Here is a 22,075-nt window from a genome sequence, read left to right as displayed (position 1 = left end):
GCAAAGGCAATTTACAGATGAGGAAATCAAAGCAACCCATAGTCATATGAAAAATTGCTCTAAATCATTACTTATTAGAGAAATGCAAATTAGAGCTTCTCTGAGGTACCACCTCACACTTCTCAGACTGGTCAATATGACCAGAAAGGATAATGATCATTATCAGAAGGGTTGTGGGAAATCTGGGACACTATTACATTGTTGGTGGAGCTATGAACTCATCCAACCTTTCTGGAGTGAAATTTGGAACTAAGCCCAAAGGGCAACAAAAATGTGCATACCCTTTGATCCAGCAATACCACTACTGGGTCTATACCCTGAAGAGATCATGAAAAAGGGTAAAAACATCACTTGCACAAAAATATTCATAGCAGCCCTGTTTGTGGTGGCAAAGAATTGGAAACCAAATAAATGTCCTTCAATTGGGAAATGGCTTAACAAACTGTGGTATATGTATGTCATGGAACACTATTATTCTAATAGAAACAGGAGGGGTGGGAATTCAGGGAAGCCTGGAGGGATTTGCATGAACTGATGCTGAGTGAGATGAGCAGAACCAGAAAAACACTGTACACCCTAACAGCAACGTGGGAGTGAGGTTCAACCTTGAAGGACTTGCTCATTCCATCAGTGCAACAATCGGGCTGTCTGCAAAGGAAAGTGCCATCTGTATCCAGATTAAGAGCCATGGAGTTTGAACAGATTTCATGGACTATTCCCTTTAATTTAGAAAAAAAAGCAGATATCTTATTGTCTGATCTTGTTATCTGTTATATTTTTTGTTTCTTCCTTAAGGATGTGATTTCTCTCTCTCATCACACTCAATTTGGATCAATATGCAACATGGAAACAATGTAAAGACTGACAAATTGCTTTCTGTGGGGGTGTGGGGGAGGGAAGTAAGATTGGAGGGAAAATTGTAAAACTCAAAATAAATAAAATCTTTAATTAAAAAAAAGAAATATGAAATCTCTGTGCTCTGCCTTAAAGATTCTTTTATGCGAGGACCTATCCATGAATCAATAATATCTGAGATTCCTTCCAAGATGTGTCTCCCTGATTATAAAAATCATAAAACATGGAGATATATGATGAACAAAAATATTCATCATAGGAGATCCACCACAAAGTCTAGGACAAGGAGAAATTTTCTGTAGGTAATCAGATATTCCAGATTCTTAGGTTTGTTGATGAAATTGTATTGATTTCATTACTGCAATACTGAAGAGTCTCCAAGAAGATATCTATGATTATTCAAAAGAGTTTAGCCTTTCCATTCAAAGAAGAAAGATAAAAAAAGATGGAAAATATTTATTTTCCAGATTTCAGTATGCATCTGAATAGACACCTGTAGAGTTTGTCAACTAGTATTTGGAAAAGATTAGAGAAACTGACAATGAACAAGGTTCAGAATTGAAAAAGGAAACTGATAGTACTTTTACAAGGTTTCCATAACAGCCCAGACCCATATGATCAAAACTAGCATTTACCAATATTACCATTAATTTCGCCACCTCCAAAGAACAAATACTTGTCCTACAGAGAGCAATGGAAATTTTCATGATTGGATGTGAGCCGGCTATTACATATAACCAATGAAGACCTCTAAAGGAAAATAGTAGTGCACAATGTCACCCAAAAATTATATGAGAGAAAAGAAATGGTGACAATGATAATGACAGCTAAATAACTAGAGTATTTCTCTGATATCTTCCTGTTCCTGGAAGAAAGTAAGAAAGGCCTCCAGAATGTTGTGTGGACCCCTTGTGGTGGCTTTGGAAGGAACTGAGTTGGAATGAGAGTTAGAAATTATGGGCAGACATGGATAGGCTATCATCTGCATCACTAAAGAGAATTCCTGAATGGTGGGTATTTGAATAGATAAAAGCCATGAAAAGAAAAAGAGATCCCCTATAAGCTTTTCTAGTTATAATACACTTATATTATTATGTCCATTTCGGGGCTTTATGTCTGAGGAGAGATATTTATAGGTTTTGCAGTTTACCAAAGGGAGGACACTCAGAGAGGAAACTTGAAACCATACTATAGAAAAAAAATTTATTAAATCAACTGGGACTATGTAATCTGAAGAAGAAAAGATTTAGAAGGAGACCTGGTAGCTATTTTGAAATAAATGAATTTCACAGGGAAGAGATATTTTGATTGGTTTTGTCCCTTGAATTATTTTCAATGGTTAGACCATACAAAGAGGAAGAATACAGTTCAACATGGCTTTCTAATAATTAAAATATCTAAAAGTATAATGACCTTTATCAAAAAATTGTTATGTGAACTCTTTAACTGGAGGATGGATGAAAATTTTTATGTATATTTTAGAGATTTCATGATTTAGATTATTGATTGAAATAAATTCTGAGGTCTTTTCCAACTCTAAGATTCAGATGTCACCAGTTCTCCATCTGCCACCAAAAGTGAGAACAATCCTTCCCAAGCTTATATTGTCTTTCCTGAGGCCAAGCACCAAGGTATCCTCTGAGGGAAGGAGGGAATGAGGACCAGGCTCAGACCACTTTCTACCCTTTCATGACAAATTGTTTCCATGCTTGGTCGTAGGATATTTATCAAGATATTTTGGGCAGAGCCAAGATGGTGGCATGAAGGCAGGAATTCCCAAAAACTCCTTCCCCCAAAAAAATCCCAAAGCTGTAAAATTATGACTCTAGCCAAAATTTAGAGGGGAAGAACACACAGAAAGCCTGAGGGATTCAATTTCCCAGTCCAAGACAACTTAGAAGTTCTGTGGGAAAAATTGTGTTTCAATGGGATGGGGGGGTTGGAAAAAATTCAGGGCCACAGTGCAGTGCAGCACAGCCCAGGGATCACCAGGAACAGCTTGAAGGAATGGTGAGAGAAATCTGCTATACCAGAGTGAGTGCCGAGTGAGTGCTGACCTCAGAGCAGCCCTGTGATGAGAACCTGCAGTAGGAATTGGGGAAGCCAGTCTGCTCCTCCAAAGCACAGCCCACAGACAGGTAAGGGGGTAGGAAGAGATTAGAAATCTCTGCTCTCCCTGGAGCAGGACTCTGCTGTTTTCCCACACTCAAATCCAGGTTGCAGTTTGGGCTTCCATACTATGATAACCAAGCAGGGATCCTCCTCACAACTCCAGGGTAGAGGGGAGTGCCTGTGGTCATCTACATATCAAAGCACAAGCAAGAGGGCATTAAACCTTAGAAGAATAAAAGTCCCAGTGGGGTGAACCAAAAGCCCCCAAAGCCTTGGAAGTGCAGTAAATCAGTCTTAGGCTGAGGAAATGAGCAAACAAAAGGAAAAAATAGAAAATTACTTTAGTCCCATGAAAGATTAAGAAGATGACAAACTTGAAGCTTTTGTATCCATAGATAGAAAAACAGAAAATGGGCTCAGGATATCGATAAGCTCAAAAAAAGACTTTGAAAAGCAACTAAGGGAGTTAGAGGGGAAAATGGGAGGAGAAATGAGAGCAATGCAGATAAATCATGAAAACCAAATCAGCAGTTTGGTGAAAGAAATTCAAAAAAAAAATACTGAAGAAAATTATATGTTAAAAACCAGTTTAGGTCAAATGGAAAAAAGCAAAACAAAAGGCAAATAAGGAGATGAATGCCTTAAAAAGCAGAATTGACCAGCTGGAAAAGGAGATGAAAAAGCTCTCTGAAGAAAATAACTCCAAGTGCAGAATGGAACTAAAGGAAGCTGACAGCTTTGTGAGAAATCAGAAAGAAATAAAACTCTTCCAAAAAAGCCAAAAATTAGAAGAAAATGTGAATTATCTCACTGGAAAAACAACCAGCCTCGAAAACAGATCCAGGAGAAATAATTTAAAAATTATTGGATTATCTGAGAGTCATGACCGGGAAAAGAGCCTAGACTTCATTTTTGAGGGAATAATAAAGCGAAATTGCCCTGAGATCCTAGAAGCAGAGAGTAAAATAGAAATTGAGGGAATTCACCAATCATCTCCTGAAAGAGATCCCAAAAGTAAAACTTTCAGGAATATTATAGCCAAATTCCCAAACTCCCCAGTCAAAGAGAAAATACTAAAATCTGCCAGAAACAAACAATCCAACTACTGTGGCTCTATAGTCAGGATTATACAGGATCTGGCAGCATCTACATTAAGGGTTCATAGGGTTTGGAATATGATATTCCGGAAGGCAAAAAATCTTGGTTTACAACTGAGAATCAACTACCCATCAAAACTGAACATCCTCGTTCAGGGGAAAAGATGGACTTTCAATGAAACAGGGGACTTTCAAACATTCCTATTGAAACAACCAGAGCTTAACAGAAAATTTTATCTTCAAGTAAAGGACTCTGGTGAACCATAGAGAGGATGGACAAGAAAGAGTAACTATGAGGAACTTAATAATGTTGAACTGTTTGGATTCCTGCATGTGAAGAAGATACTGCTAACTCATATGAACTATCTAATTTATAAGAGCTGTTAGGAGGAGCATATATAGATAAGGTACAGGGAAGGATTTGAATATAATGGTATAATATATAATAAAAAGATGGAGTTAATGGATGATAAAAGAAAGTACTGGGAGAAAGAGAAAGCAGAGGAAGAAGGAGCTAAGATATTTCACAGAAGAGTCAAGAAAAAACTTTTTCAGTGGAGTAAAATGGAGGAAGGTGAGTGGGAATGAGTGAGCCTTCATTCTCATCAGAATGACTTACAGAGGAAATAACACACATACTTAATAGGGTTTAGAAATCTATCTTACTCTAGAAAAAATGAGAAGAAAGGGATGGGATGAGGGGGAATGGGGGAGGGAAGGGGGGAATAGGTGATAGAAGAGAGGGAAGATTATGGGAGAAGATACTCAGATACAACACACTATTGGACAGGGACTGGGTAAAAGAAGAGAGAGAATAGAATAAATGAGAATGAGGAAGAATAGAATGGAGGGAAATACAGCTAATAATAGCAACTGTGGGAAAAATTTTGAAGCAACTTCTCCAGTGGACTTATGATAAAGAAGGCAACTCATCTCAAAGACAGAGTCACTGAAATCTGAACACAGACTGAAGTACATTTTTTTCTCTCTCACTATTCCTGAGGTTTCTCATCTTCTTGAAGGGGAGGAGGGTTTATGTTTACTCTCATAACAAGATTATTGCAATAATACAAAATAAATAAATCAAAAAAAGATATTCATTTGAAATATAAAGAATCATCCTCAAAAGGCTTGGAGATAGAATCACTTTAAAAGTCCATTTGGAGCATTTGGATTTATTCTAGAATAAGTTTGAGATTCTGGATCATACAAAGCTTCCTCATCAGTACTCTCCCAAATAATAGCATAATCTTAAACTCCTTATGGTCTCTAAATTGTCTTGGATTCTCCAGCCTAAAATATCTGAATTTTAAACATCCAAGAATGATTTAGATTAGAAACTGGCCTCCCCAACCCACCAAATCTGATTAGAAACCCACAGATCCTTAACCTAGAAAATCCAAAAAGAGTTAAAAAAATATTATGTTCTGACATGACATTCAATATTCTTTGTTCTATGATTATCTATTTGGGGTTTGAGATTTGATTTTTCTGAAGCTGGCAAATAAGTACTGACAATCTACTGTTATGTTTAAAAAATGAAGAAGAAAGGCATGATAATAGAAAAACTCTCCTGATCAAAAAAAATTCTTAAAATTTTCTAAATTTACCCAAAATTTAAAATCTGTTCATTAATAATTGTCCTGTAACATCTTGAATCTAACACAAAAACACAAAGTCATGACAATTCATAAATATTGTTATCCATAAAAGATTCTTTTAAAATCCAACAAAAATGACTTTAGAACTTACCATTTTTTCTAACTACATGAGTCTGTTGTTTAGTTTGGTCATCTGGAATGCCATATATTTCTATCAGCACTAGTGGGTCATTCCTATAAGTAGGAGGCAACTGGAAACCACTTATGAGCTGCACAAATGGAATTTAAATATGAGAATAAATTTGGAGCATAAAAAAATTTAGTAAAATTCATTTTCAGCATAAAAAAATTCATATTTAGTAATTCAAGGAGTTCAAGTTTAGATAGCACTTTAAGGTTTTCATTGTACCTTACATATAAAATCTTCTTGGAGCCACACAATGATCTGTAAGGTAGCCATAATTGTTTTTCCCACTTTATATATAATTTTAGATTCAAAGAAACGGAACCACTTTTGCAAGATCACAAAACTGGGAAGTATCTGAGGCCATATTCATGCCCATGTCTTCCAGTTCTGAGATTAGCTATTATTCAATACCTCTCATTAAAGTAAATTTGGTCCAATCTAAGTCTATTTTTAAATGGAATAAATGGCATCAAAATATTATAGAACAAAGTTCCTATTTATTTTTTTCTCTTTGACTATATATATATATGCACATATATTATATGTTATGTACATATTATATATATATATATATGTATATGTATATGTATATTTTGTTCATGGAGGTAGTCTAATTGGTTTCACCATAACAGAATTCCATAGTATCAGATATTATATTATATTACATCATATTACATACATTATATAATATTACATGTAATATAATATTAATATTAGATCTAATACTAATATTTATATACATACAATACAGATATTAACTGTGCCTTTAGTTGTTCTTTGGAACACTTTAACAGATATTTTTGTTAAGGTAGTCCAACCTATTTTCTGAATTTCAATTAACCTGAAAACTACATCTATTCACATATGTGTATGTATACATGTATAAGTGTATATGTGCATGTATGTATATTTTGTCTTGATGTATTATAGACCCCAAAGACAATGAAACCAGGTGAAGTCTTTTCAAATTCCAAAAGAAAAATCCCCACTGTTTCTCATGTTAGAATTTCCAGATAGCAGAATTTATATGAGATATTTATTAGTGATTCTTTGACTTATCATCTCACTAACTTCTCTACATCTGTTAGTAACTACAATTTGAATATAACTGTCTCATAAAATATATCTCTTTTATGTATGCAAACAAAATTCCAGAATATATATATATATGTATATATGCATATGTATATATTTATACACATACATACACCTAAATAATTGTGTTTCTCTCTTGACTTCTATTAGATAATGCAATAGTTTAACTGAAGCAGAGGTTCTTAATCTGAGATCTGCAAATATTTTTTAGAAAAATATTTTGGCAGTTGTATTTCAATATTATTGGTCTCCTTTACATTTCTATGCATATTATTTGTTGCATTTTAAAGAATTCTTCCTAGAAAGGGATTCATACTGCTAAAGGATTCAATGATTTTTTTGTAGATTTCTGCAAGGCAGTGGGGTTAAATGGCTAGCCCAAGACCTCACAGTTAGGTAATTATTAAGTGTCTGAGTCTGAATTTGAACTCAGGTCCTCCTGACTCCAGGGCCAGTGCTCTATGCACTCTGCCACCTAGACGCCCCAATGATTTTTTTAAAAGAATAATTTTTCATATGATCCCAAAAATTTAATTTATTTAATTCATTTAGAACTATAAGAAACTTCAAGAGACCATTTGTTCCAACTTTTAGACTTAAGAGTGATATAACAGAAATCCAAAAGACATTTGATTTGGAGTCAAGAGATGAAGCGATTTAAATATGAAACCCCATTCTAATATTTAATGTGTGACCCCGGGAAAGTCATTACAATTTTTCCCTCATCTTTAAAATGAAGATAATAATACATGCAAAATCCAACTCACAGAGGTTTTCTTAGTAAAAATACCTTTAATGAGTTCCAAAGAACAATTATAAGTACAGTTAATATTTATAATATCTGGTACCATGGAATTCTATTATGGTGAAATCAATCGACCTCCATGAAGATGTTTACTATAACTCAATATTGGCGACATTCTATTGGACTGATAGTTTAAATACATCTTATAAAGGATAGACTACCCTCCATATGTAAGGGTTGATGCTACTGCTGCAATGTAGTATGTTTCCTATGTTCAGAAGGTTTTGTCTCTTTGATCCCTATTTCTCTAGTTTCATTTTAGATTTTTAAGTGTAAACTTCATTTGAAAATGATATTTCATGCATTTATTACAAATTGGCTTGTGCTTTACTCCATTTTCATCAAGATTCTTATCTTCACAATTTTTCAGGATCCAGAGCAAAAACAATCAATTTATATTTAAAAGTACATTAACTAAACAAAATCCATTTCTAAAAGATAAAATATTAAAACTCTGGGTGGCTAAACAGTCTTCAGTGCTATCTCTACTCCAAGTAGCAGTACCTGTCCCCTTCCTTAACCTACCCTAAAACTGAGTTCTCAGCTTTACTTTCTTCAGGGAAACCTAGGTAACATGGAAGGGACAAAAATATCCCAGAAATTCTCATTTTCCACTTCCTAACTTCCAGTATAATTTTTCATCTCCCAGGCCACCATTCTGTTTGCTATAGAAACATTAAACTCAGAAAAATAACCAAATAAACTCTCCCAAAATGCACTAATTTAATGACTTGGAACTCTTGAGAAAGACTTATAGGAGAGAGAAAAGGGCAGAGTTTCCATTTTGAGAATACAAAGCAGCTCAGGACAAGGTTGTAGTGTTAGATACATCTTTCCCTATCATATACTTGGAAATCTGTCCACCAGAAAACTATAAAGCAGTGACACAAGAAGTGTCAGTAGAAGCAAAAGATTCTGGTGTCATAGAACTACTCCACCAACACAAAGTCTCTGAAATCTTATTTTCCTCTCCCTTCCCCCAAGTTTTGAAGGTTAGAGAATAAGAGTTGTCCTCTGTTAACTACAGAAACCATTTAATTTCTTTTGTCCCCCTCTCAAAATAGGAGGAACATAAGGAAAAAGAAATATTTCTCATCACAAGCCACTAAGGTGGCCATTTTCTTATAAATTTTTGATGTTCAATTGCCTATTAATATTGTTATTATTTGGGTTAGCATAATAATTTCCCTTAAAAAAGATCTCTCTGGGTTTTGTCTAGCCCTCAGCCAGATACACAAGTATTTTAAAGGAGTATCTCTCTCCCCTGCACTCTCTCCAGAACTACACTTCTTCCCTTTTTAATCCCCAAAAGCTGCATAAACAAGCAAAGCATATCTTAGGGTACCTATTTTCTTTTCGAGGTGAGTTTCTTTCTGGTGTGCTTCCCTAGTTTGGCCAACTTGTATTATGGCCAGACAATCCTGCCATGGTCTCACAAAGCAGTCTAGTCCTTCAGATTTTTATTTGTTCCACCTCTAAATTTCTGGTTTCTACAAGTATATTAAACTGAATCAGTGCTAATTTTGGCTAATTAGTACTTTGAGATGACGAGTCAGCCACTGAGCAGCAAAAAATAATTCACTAGATTTTGAAGATAACAATCTCAACCTTAATGCCCTCCTTTCTGGATTTAGATTTTGTCAGGTTTACATAGGGTTCAGGGAAATGATAGTCTGCCTATGTTCCAGCTTGGCTGCCACAAGACTGAATATTTTTCCTACCTAGGTGATCCTAAGCTTGGACTTTAAGTTGCCTTTTCTGTATTTGTTCCTTCTAATCTTAGATGAATAACAATCTACATTCAAAATGGACTTTTCTAGGGTTGGAGACAATCTTGTTAAAGTTAGAAAGAGAGCACAAAGGGAAAAGTTCCCAACAACTAGTTCACCACATGGAAAATTATTACCAACAAGAAGATGGGACCATTTTGCCAAAAGACCTGACTTAACAAATATTTGGACAGTACAGAACCAAAGAAAATATAACAATAATTATTCAGCAATCCTTCATACTACTTTATGTTCCAGTGATGTTTAAATATCAATCTCTGAAGTATTGTAATGGTAGTTATAATTTAAGCTACTAAATATTGTTTAAGCTATTTCATCAGTGCTTTCTATGAGTCTTTTGTATCTTTCAGCATTTATTTTGTGCCTAGGAAATAAATGTTTCATACTTAATTTACATTTATAATATTCCCGCTCTCTTCTTCAAGAAAATGTGAAACCTAATAATTAAGCAATTTGTCTCTGGGATGGGTGTTTAAAGAATCAAAGAGTTTAAAAAGTCTCTATCATTAAAGTCCAGTGTCCCTCAAGTCTGACACCAGTTGATTTTTTTATTGATCTAAAGCAGATGGTCCCAAAAGGAGAAGGGAGTAGTTACCCCTATCCTTTAGGTCCTTAATGTTTGACTAGTTTATGATATAGCTTCACATATCCATACAAAATGACTATGACCTTGATCATCTTTGTTATTTTGAAATCTATTCATTTTTTCATAACCATGTCAAAAATATGACACAGAACACATAATATTGAACTTAGACACAGAAAAATGGACTCAAAACCTGACCTTGGGGGCAGCTAGGTGGCGTAGTGAATAGAGCACCAGCACAGGAGTCAGGAGTACCTGAGTTCAAATTCAGCCTCAGACACTTAATAATTACTTAGCTATGTGGCCTTGGGCAAGCCACTTAACCTTGCAAAAAAAAAAAAAACCTAAAAAAAAACACTTGACCTTGGACAAGCGACTTAACTTCAGCTTATTCTAGTCATTTGTAAAATGGAGCTAATGTTATCTTTAATATGTGTTTCATGGTGTAATTATGAGATTCAAGTGAAATAATATTTGTAAAACTTTGCAAACTTTAAAGTATAATATATATATATATACATATATATATATGTTAGCTATTATCAACAGGAAATATAGACCAATATTCAAAAAAACTGCCTTCCAACATACCTTTATTGATAGTGTAATTGGATTATAGTCTTTAAATTCATTTGGAGTGTAGTTTAATTTAGGATTTCTCAGAATTTCTGGTTTTAAAATATATCCACAGCCACCATTATCTAGAAATTTCCCATTATGAAGATCCATAGGTAATCCAGGAGTTTGGAAATTTAAGGCCACTGTGGAAAAAAATCCATTATGATTATGTTTTGAGGAAATGGAGAGTACATTTAAGAAATGTCCAGTGAATTAATCCATTTAAAATTCATCATGGTGCATTTTTTTAAAAGAATAAGACATTGGAATAGTATTCTTATTTTGGGTGCATATCCTCATTTTGTCATTTATCCATAGCTGTCATCAATTTTTGTGCTCCTGAATTAGAAGGATTAATGACTAAAATAAATGATGATGCAAATCATGAAGAGCTTTATTTTTTTAAAAAAATCTTATTTAGTACATATTGCAGAGGGAAAACAAATAAGACAGCAAAGGGATAAGAAAGAGCAGGGGAAATAATCATTAGGATTCATTGATTAATTTCTTCTCAATTCTTTAAGAGGTAAAAGGAGTATGATAATTGTGAATTTCTGAGAAGAAATTAGAATTGCCTCTAATTGATAAACTGGGAAACCAGGAACCAGGCAGATGAGTTCTAATTTCAATGTAACAGTCATTCAGACAAGACTCAAACTGGTGGCCTTGGTAATTAGGGCTAAATTGTTTTCAAAAAATCCTGGTTTTTGTGATTTTTCTCAGTTCAATTAAGTGAAAAAATTATTGTTTCCTAGGAACTAGAAGACAGGTTCAAGAACTATCTTTCACATACACTTACTGAGTGATTTTGAATAAGTCACTCTCCCTGTCTACTGAATAATTCTTGTTACCTTCAAATATGTCAAAATTTCCTTCATCCTTAAAAAAAAACATTTTATCCAATCATCCTCCAACTCTATTATCTGTTGTCTCTCTTCCTCCTAAAAAAGCTCTCTACTAGGTTTCTTCACTTCCTTTATTCTCACCTTCTTTTAAATCCTTGGCAATCTGACTCAAATTTTTAATCTCTTAATTGAATTAAACTGCTCTCTCCAAAGTTACTGATGAACTCTTAATTGCCAAATTTTTTAATTGATATTTTATTTTATTTTTCCAAATATATGTTATGTGAGTTTTTTCAGTATACATCCACATGCATATGAATATTTTTAACTTACAAAATTTCCTTCCACCCTCCCTTCCCACCACCACCACCACCTCCCTCAGCACCTAACAGTCAGGTTAACATTGTAGAAATATATTTTTGATAAACATGTTTACAGATTAGTCATTTTCAGTATGAAGAATTAGGATTAAGGGAAAGAGATGCATTAGAGGTAATTTTTATAAAAAGTGTTCATCAGATTCTGAAGGGTTATTTTTTATTTTTTTTTGTTTTGTTTTGTTTTGTTTTATCTTTCTTCTTTTGGATAGGAATAGCATTGTCCATAGCCAGTCTAAAAAGGTTGTCCTAGCTCTCTGAACTGCTGAGAGGAGCTGCTTCCATCAAGGTTGTTCATCTCACAGTGTTGTTGTTGACATGTATAATGTTCTCTTGGCTCTGCTTCCGTTTTGCTCAGCATCAGATCCTGTAACTCATTCCATGCTTCTCTAGAGTCCAATCATTTATGGTTTCTTATAGAACAATAATACTCCATAGTTTTCATGTATGAAAACTTGTTTAGGCATTCTCCATTTGAAGGGCATCTCAATTTCCAGTTCTTTGCCACTACAAAAAAGATGCTAACATGTGAAACTTTTCCCATTTTTTTATGATTTCTTCTGGATATAGACCTAGAACTGGAATTACTGGGTCAAAGGGAATGAAGAGTTTTATTGCAATTTGGGCATAGTTCCATATTTCTCTCCAGAAAGTTTGGATCCATTTACAAAGCCACCAGCAATGCATCAATGTTCCAGTCATCCCACAACCTCTCCAACATTACTCATTTGTTTTATTTTTTGTTTTTTCCTTCCCCTTTTCATTTATCTTTTTTATTCAACTCTTGGGTCATGTATTTGATGATTGAATTCTCTGTTCAGTTCTGGTTTTTTGCATCAGGAAATTCTGAAAGTCCTCTATTTTGTTGAACATTCATCTTTTCTGACAGTATATGCTGAATTTTGCAAGGTAGTACATTCTGGGTTGTAATCCCAGGTCCTTTGCCCTCCAATATATACTATTCCAGTTCTTCTGATCCTTTAGTGTTGCAGCTGAGAGGTTCTGTCTGAGTCTGGGTTTCCTTTGTATTTACATTGTTTCCTTTGTGTATCTCTCCTTTATTTGAGAGTTCTGGAATTTGGCTATTACAACCCTTGGGGTTTTTATCTGGGGTCTCTTTTTCAAGGGGTTCTGTGTATTCTTTCAATGGTTATATTGTTTTCTTGTTCTAGCAGATTTGGACAGTTTTCCCTTATAATTTCCTGCATAATGTTTTCCAGGTTCTTTTTTTTTGATCTAGGCTTTCTGGTAGTCTGATGATTCATAGATTACCTTCCCTGGATCTATTTTCCAGGTCATTCATTTTTTTCTAAAAGGTACTTTATATTTTCTTCAATTTTTTCAGCCTTTTTATTTTGTCTGATGGAATTTTGTAGTCTTATAGATTCATTGGTTTCTATTTATTCAATTCTAATTTTTAGGGTTTATTTTCTTCTACTATCTTTTGTTTTTTCTTTTTTAAAGTTGTTGAATTCTCTAGTCAATTTTTCATAATTTTCCTGTATGACTCTCATTTCTTTTTTCCATTTTTCTTCTTCCTCTATTCTTTGGTTTTTTAAATAATTTTTAAGCTCTTTGATGAGCTTTTGTATTTGAGTCCAAATCATAGACTCTTTTGAGACTTGCCCTGGGAGTGATTTTTCACTGATTTCTTCTTCTGACATGACAATGTTATCATCTTTGTCAGTAAAATGGTTTTCTATAGTGAGTACTCTTTTAAACTTTTTTGCTCATCTTTGTTGTTTTAACTCTGCTCCTGGGGTAGAGGGAGTATAAATCCAAGTCTTTTATGTTTGGCTGGGGGTCTGATCCCTGGTTTTTCATTGGCCAAAATGGTGCCTATGCAGACTAGGCCTTGCCTTTGTAGAGGTTTGTTCTCTCCTTTATGTCCAGATTCTGACTTAACAGTGGTTTGTTCCTGATCCAGTCCTGCCTTTTTTACCAGTGTTCCCAGGGTTCAGACTTTATTTGGGGTTGGAACTCTCCCTGATGACTTGCTATCTATCTGCTGTTGTCAAACTGTGGGGACCTGGATTGCACTGTGGCTAAAAGCCTACCTCTAGCTTTCCTGCTCTCCCGCCTCCTGGACTTTATTTCCACTTTTCCCCAAAATAGAAGGACCTTCACTGAAGATCCTCCATGATGTCTGCTGTTGAAAACTTCTTTGAATCTTCTCTTTTTTTTTTTTTGGTGGGTTCTTTAGCTCAAATGTCAATGCAGAGGCTTCATTTATCTTTGGTATGGAAAAGCTCCGGGAGCTTGTTAGCTTCATGCCAACCATTTTGGCTCTTAAATGCCAAATCTAAAGACCTTTTCTCAGTTTTCACACTTGTGACTGCTCTGTAAACTTTTATATTATCAATCACCATCTTCTCCTTTATATTCTCTCATTTAAATACTTTTCTTGACAATGTTCTCTCTCCTCATTCTCCCACATGTATGACTTCTCCTTTTCAATCTCTTTTCTTCAATCTTCATCAGTTATATTGTTCAAAGTTCTCTGGTGGCTATGATAGAGAAGGAAACTCATCCCAGAGACAGTCATTGGCATCTGAACACAGACTGAAGTACACTTTTTTTTCTCTCTCACTATTCTTGAAGTTTCTCATCCTTTTGGGGGGTGAGGGGGAATTATGATTACTCTCACAAGATAATTGTAATAATATGAAATAAATTTTAAAACATTTTTAAAAATAAAATACTTTTCTCACAATAACCTTTGGGTTAGATAGTATAAGGAGCTTCATCCCCATTTTACAGAAGAGTAAATTAAGAAAATTGATATTGTGACCTCATGACCAAATGTCTAGTAAATATCATATTTGAACATTAAAAATATATCTCTCAAAAGAATATATATTTTGATTGCTGAAATATCAAAAGATATCTTGGGGATTTTTCTTTTTTATCTGAAGGGATATCTATATGGAAAGATTGTTAGCCTTGAAATCAAGAGACATAGTTTAAAGCCCAGTCCAGGCCACTATTAGTTTGTGTGATGATTGGTGAGTCTCTTAAACACTAATTTTCCTGATTTATAAAATACACGTATTTAGTGTCTCACAGAGTTCTTATAAGAACTATATAAACTTTAAAGTTCAAGTTAATTTTTACTATTGCTATTTTTGCTCCAATTAATTGTATCATTCTTTATTTCAAAAACTGTAACGATTAACTCTTTTCTCCTATGCAGTTTCATTTATATATTGTCAAAGAGCTCTGGAAAACTAGAATTTGATAAAGTCCCTTGGAATAAAATGGAACTACTTAACCAAGTCTTAAGCCCAAATCATTTGGCTCACAGTGATTGTATGATAATAGGTCCCAACCCAATCTTCACTTAGTCACTCTTTGGGTTTTGATGACTCTGGGGGAGTATAAATAGCAATTGTTTCTTTCTGGTCAGAACCCCTGAGGTCTTCCCCTTCTACTTTGAATATTTCTTTATTTAAGAAGGCAAAATAGGTCTTTCACTTCTATTATTACCTAGCTTCAAACACTGATTGGATGTTACTTCAGACAAACTGAGACCTAAGAAAAACCTTAATTTAAAAAAGTCAAAGTTTCCCACATCTCCAGTGGAATGATGGCCATTTCCAGCTATCCTAACCTGTATCTTGCCATTGGACTCATAAAACCCTCAGAAAGTGAAGCTAGTGACTTTGCACAGCTTTGCCTTGCTTAAATTCACTTGCAATTCAAGACTTTACACTATTGATGTCACTGGTTCTCTTTTAGGACAAAAGACAAATAACTCACTAACCATGGTTGTCCCCAAAGGTTCTGTCCTATGCTTTCAATTTTCACTCTATACTTTCTTGCTTGGTGATCTCATCATGATTTTTTTAGAATATTTCTAAATATGCTTAGTCAACATTATTGAGTATATTACTAATTCTAAGAGAAGCAAAAAAGGGAATTAACATCTACTTTAATAAAATCAATAATATGTAGTAAATTATCAAAAATATCATTAAAATAAAGAATTTTTCACTTCATATTTTGTAAGTAAAGATGTAATTACTCAACATACCCATCTGACATCCTACATTCCAAAATTCTTGAGGAAGGAAATTAGAAGAGTCCGTTCTGGTTGCTTTTGGATATATTCTTGTAATGAAATTGTTGGTGTGTGAAATAAATTCACGAGCTAAAAGCAAGTGTTATTGGAATATTGTGAAATCGTTCTATATTTGAAAGTAAAATAAGCAGTTCTTGATTATCTTCTTTGTAAGAAGTCATATTAATTATTTTATTCTAGCATAAATATTTTAATATTTTTAATAATTTAGCATGTTACATTAGTAAAATTATATACAATGAAAATAATTAGTAGTTTTTTTTGTTGTAGGGCACTTTTATATGTGGACAATAGTTTTAAAAGAGTTCATCATAATTCTATGAATGAGACAGAGCAAACATAGATAAGAAAAGAAAGAATTAGAGAGACTAACTATTTAAACAACTTTTCATGGTCATGTCCAGAAACAGCATAGTTAAAGAATCTTAGAAGTACAGAAGGAGGGATTAATAGAACACATCTTTTTGAACCCCTTTTTTACAGATGAGGCCCAGAGGGTTAAATTTACTCAAAAGGTATAAGAAAAATCTTTAGCAGCATAACCTAAATATAAATATATCTAAATATAAAAGATAATCAGTATTTCTAAATATCACTAGCAAAAGCCAGAAGATGATAATAAGAGAAATACAAATTAAACAACCACAAGAATATGTAGTATATATTTTGGCCTAAATTCACCAGGGTCAAATACAGAAATCAAAAAAGAATTAAAAATCTGAAGGGATATCTACATGGAGAGATTATTAGTCTTGAAATCAAGAGACATGGTTTAAAACCCAGTCAAGGCCATTATTAGTTTGTGTGATGTTAGGTGAGTCTCTTAAACACTCATTATCCTGATCTATAAAATACACATATTTTAGTGTCTCACAGAGTTCTTATAAGGAAAGAACTGTATAAACTTTAAAGTTCAAGTTAAATTTTTACTCTTGCTATTTTTGGTCTAAGCATAGGTCAAGACAATAAAAAATGATTGCTATCCACTTATAGATATAATACAATGTTAATCAAAGTAATAACTGACTACTTTATAAAGGGTGGCCAGTAGACCTATAACTTCCTTAGTATAAACAACTTCATTGTCAGAATATTCTTAGTCTCCAAGATTTGACTAGCACTAAGAGGTTAAGTTACTTGCCCAGAGTCACATAAAACCTTATGTCAGAGATGGGACTTGAATCCAGGTTTTTCTGACTTCAAAGTATACCTGAGGGTCATATAATAACTTAGAAAATCACATATTAACATTATTATTATTTATATTATATTGTATTTTTATTTATTTTGTTTAATATTGTTCCAATGACAATTTAATTGGTATATAGGCAAGTATTGGGCCTTCCCTCTCCTCCATTTCTGCTATCTCCATGCTTCTGGCTCTCGATACCTGAGATATTTCTGTACTATTCCACATTGCCTCTCTCTTTATAAACATAAAATGCATGTAGAAGAAAGATTAAGTAGATGAGCCAAAGGAAATTAAAGGAAGAAGAAAAATGTTACTATAAAGCAATCGATAATTATCAGAACTACCACATAATAGATACAAAACAGAAAAATAATTCTCAAGAAAAAAGCAGAAATGTAAAAAATTAAAATTAAAAACAAAAAAAAACAGAGTAGAGTTTGATACAACCAGGCAAGAAGGTGACTCAGAGGATAGAGTACTAAATTCCAAAGACAGGGAGACCTAAATTTAAATCCTGACAAACACATTAGCAGTGTGACACTTGGCAAGTAACTTTTTCTTTCTTAGCCTCAGTTTTCTCATCTATAAAATATAGTATTAATTAATATACCTCACAGAATTATGATCAAATGACATAAGATATATAAACAACTATATTAGTATTAGCTATTTATTATTACCAAACTTTGTGGAAAGGAATTGTTCAATAAGAACCATGGTATTAATTAGTAGCAAATTTATCAATATCATAAAAACAAAATCTTATAACTTTTGCAATTATAGAAAGCTTTATGCAGTCAACAAAATACAGGAAATTATAGGAGAAAGTAGATGAATTCAGTTGTATAAAATAGCTTTTATATGACAAAAACTATATCTGGAATAAAAAGTAAAGAAATTTATGAGAATAAAACTTTGCTATAAATATTTTGATGAAAATGACATCTGAAAGAAAGCTATATACAATAGACAAAATTTAAGCAATCAAGGGACATTAAAAGTGATTCTCAAAAGAAGAAACAAATTATCAATAATGAAATAAAATTATTCAAATTCTCTAATACAGAATATAAATTCAAATAGTTTTGAGGTACCTTACACGATTAAAATGACAAAGATATTTCAATAATTCAACTCAATCTCTTTGTGTTTATTAAGAACCTACTTTTTTCCTAATTTTTTCATTCACTTCAGTCATGACTGAAATAACAACAAAAAAAATTTGAGACAATAATTTGAAGATGGATAGAGTACTAATTATTGGGGGAAAAGCAAAAAAGCCAATTTGGCTGAAAATGGAGTGTGTAAAGGTAGACTCAAGTCAGTCTGTAAAACTTTAAGTACCAAGCAGAGAAACTGATATTTTTTAATATACAATAATTTGTTATTAAAGATTCTTGAGCAAGGAAATTTCATAGTATGCTGTATGCTTTAGCAGCCAATTGGAGGATGAATTTGAGAGAGAAGAGGCTGGACATTAGAAAAAGAAGAAGATTTTTGCAGTAATTCAAGTGAAAGATAATGAGAAGCTGACCTAGTTGGTATTTGTGAATGCTTATCCAGTACTGATCCTACTGTAGAGGAAAGTACTCTGATACCCACCTTCTAGTAGTCTATTTCTTCTCCTATATGGAAATTTTTCAGATTGATTTCCAAAAGTTTAATGTGCACTACATATGTTTTCTCACTTCCTTTCTTACATCTAAACAATGAAAAAACCTATAAATCAACCCAATTTTTGTATTTACAAGTTTCTGAGGTGTAAATATTCACATTCAAATTTTAATAGTAGGCTTTGGAAAGCCAGTATAAGCTAACCTCAGTAAACCAGTATTTGTGGTCTTGTCTCTTCTAGGTTTACTCTGTTTTTCATTAAAAATATGCAGTTGTTTCCACAGATCCTCAAATAACATGAGCTCAGTGGTTTTCATCATTTTGAAAACTAAGCTATTAGTACAGGATCTTCACATTATGTGAGTACCAATGGAACACGTGCTATTAAACTGATTCTCTCTCAATATGTATTATATAGTACATTTTGGCCACAAAAAAAGACTACATGTTTTCCTGATGATTTTTTTCGGTCACTTCCTAGACATATGTCCTCATTGGTAATGTTCAGCATCATATTTTATTTACCTGAATCTATCCATGACTTTTTAAATTACTCTTAATTTTGAAAATTTGGATATTGTGGTAATAAGTTAGATAGCATTCTAGTGTTTGGTAATTGCCTTCTGATCCATTTTAAAAAAATATATATATATGATTTATTATCAAAAAAGGCCTATATAAATGTTAACTAATTTATTGTATCCATAGCACTCTTTAGAGTCTACAGACTGACTTGAGAAAGTTAAATAAGAAGTTCAATCTATGAAAAAGTCTATTAGCATATTTGTTTGACTAATTTTGCATACCCTGAGCTATGTAATCCCAATCTAAGAAATTAATAGCCATTGATATGAAAGAACAAACCCATGTTTTCAATGTAGTTTTTCAGATGCTATTTACATGAAAATAGACCAAATAAATTTGCAAAGTCAATCACAGGATGATTCAGCCTTTCTCACTTTCTGTTTTGCTTTCTTTCAACTAATTACAACAATAAAAGATCTCAAAGTATAGATTTTGGAGCAGAGATGATAGATAAAATTTTTTGTCCCTTAAATAACTACCTATATATTTTGGAAATCAAGGACAATTGGCAAAACCTCACCAACATATACTAATATATACTTCTTTATCTAAAGGGGTAAGTTTGGAAGTCATCTTTGATGCTACCATCTCTATGAACCATCTTGGCTGCTGCCATACTTTGCAGCTGATCTGACACCTCAGGTACAAGTTTAGATGGCTAGAAATTCAGGTGAAGCTTTGAAGATCTTCAACCCACTTTGATTTCCAACTGTTCTAACCTCCTACGTAAGCTAGAAAAATATCCCTCAATAAGTTAATTAAGTACATAAGTTTTTTACATGAATTGTAAATTTCTTTCTCTAGTGAGACTGATTATTTACCACATTTACCACAAAATCCTTTATAAAAGAATCAACTTCTAAGTGACAATGAAACGTGAGCAAAAGAACCTGATGAATTTTCCTTCTAATTTATCCCCAACCCAGAAGTGAATTTACACATGGCATCACTGAAAAGAATATTCACTCATTTTTGCATCACAGAGCAGTTTGGAACCACTGAATGTGGTACCTAGTTTCCTAAATCCTATCAGATTTACTCTTCTCCATATATTCATTTCTGAGTGCAATTTATTGTCCATGTGCAATACCTGGCTAAGATGTGTGAATTGATGGGTGTACTCAGGGAACTCCTCATCCAAAATTACTTGTCATAATCTCTGCATTATGCATCTTCATCTAGTTGGTTATTCCTGTGTGATTTATTGAATCAGTCTCTTGAATAGCCATGGTTAAAATTTAAGAAACCCCACAATACTACATTAATCTTAGCATTCTTATTACAAATGAAATAAAACAAAATAAAAACTAGTAAGAAACTGCAATTAAATAAAATGATAGCTCCCTCATTTTTTCCTTAGACAAGTATTGGCTAATGATGGAGTGGAGTTGGCTCCCTGCTGCCCTCAAATGACATCATTTTATGGGATATTTGTGCATTTTGTTTATGAAAGGCAAAAGAAACACCAGGAAAATAACTGCAGCTTATAAGTTCTTTTCTTTTTCAAAGGATGAAGTAGAAAAATTCCACTAAGAACTGACAAATATTCTCAAAACCAAGTCAACAAAACACTACAAAGGTAAAGAATTGGACAAAGGAAAATTCTATTTTGGATCTCATTTTTCACTTAATTTTTGGAAAATTTATCAAATTCCTACTACATGGCAGTCACTGTTCTAGGCACTGGAAATAAAAGGATGAAAAATGAAACAGTCCCAGTGCCTAAAGACACTCATATGCTTGGAGGATAAATGACAAGAGAGCAGTGTGGTACATTACAGAGTGGCATCAGAAGATCTGGTTTTAAATGCCACTTCTGTCACTTATTTCCTTTTTTACCAAGCAAATTTATGAAATCTTCTGATTTTCATTCTCATCTGCAAACTGAAGAAGTTGGACTAAATGATCTCTAAAGTCCCTCCTAGAGTTAAATCTTTTATTCCATACACAGTTATGTAAAAAACAAAGAACTTTTTTAAGAGTCCTAACTGAAGAAATCTGGAAGGATCCGACATAGTAAATGGCACTTGAACTGATCATCAAAGACTGGGACAAAGAGAGAAAATGAAGAGGAGAAAGCACAGTTCAAAAATGAGGAACAACCTTTCCAAAGGAATAGAGATAGGAGATTGAATTCTGCATATGAGTTCTAGCAAGTAGAACAATTTGGTTGAAATGTGGAGTGTATGATGAGAAGTAATGTAGAATAAGTCTGGAATGTTAAGTTAGAGAAGGATTATGAAAGTCTTAAGGGGTTTGTATTTTATCTCAAAGTCAATTAAGATGGTGAAATGCCTTGGTCAGACTTGTACTTTGGAAATATCAATTCAACAATAGTGTAAAGAATGAGGGAAGAGGAGAAAGAATTGTATCATAGAAGACCTATTGAAAGGCAGATGAAAGGTGGTAATTAACAAAACCAAATTAGGATCTTGGTCATGAAAATGGAAAAAGGGAACACATATGAATGATGCTGTAGAAATAGAATCAACCAGTGAGAAATGATCAAAGTGTAACTTGCAGAGAGGTACATGACCATTTAGAAAGAGAGAGAACAAGTAGAAGAAGTATAACATAAAACCTGTATTTTGCAAGAAAAGATTTCAAAGCATTCATGGAAAGATGATGGACTTAA

General features: G+C 33.3%; 1 protein-coding gene across 6 annotated transcripts in view; it reads right to left on the bottom strand.

Annotated features, from left to right (window-relative positions):
• Nucleotides 1-22,075, bottom strand: part of PLCZ1 (phospholipase C zeta 1) — a 121,592-nt gene that overhangs the window by 35,909 nt on the left and 63,608 nt on the right. For 5 of the 6 annotated variants that reach the window (XR_012470162.1, XM_074194351.1, XM_074194349.1 and 2 more), the window contains 3 exons: nt 16,002-16,118; nt 10,720-10,889; nt 5,817-5,934 (listed from right to left, as the gene is read on the bottom strand). Coding sequence is in view for 5 of the 6 variants with exons in the window: in XM_074194351.1 (XP_074050452.1) it covers nt 5,817-5,934; nt 10,720-10,889; nt 16,002-16,118 (405 nt within the window). In the remaining variant the exon portion in view is untranslated. The remainder of the gene's footprint in view (nt 1-5,816; nt 5,935-10,719; nt 10,890-16,001; nt 16,119-22,075) is intronic. The other variant, XM_074194350.1, reaches the window with a different exon arrangement.

Source organism: Macrotis lagotis, chromosome 7 (assembly GCF_037893015.1).
Source record: "Macrotis lagotis isolate mMagLag1 chromosome 7, bilby.v1.9.chrom.fasta, whole genome shotgun sequence".
Classification (NCBI taxonomy): domain Eukaryota; kingdom Metazoa; phylum Chordata; class Mammalia; order Peramelemorphia; family Peramelidae; genus Macrotis; species Macrotis lagotis.
Note: the sequence above shows the minus strand (reverse complement) of the source record. Positions and strands in the feature narration are given on the sequence as shown.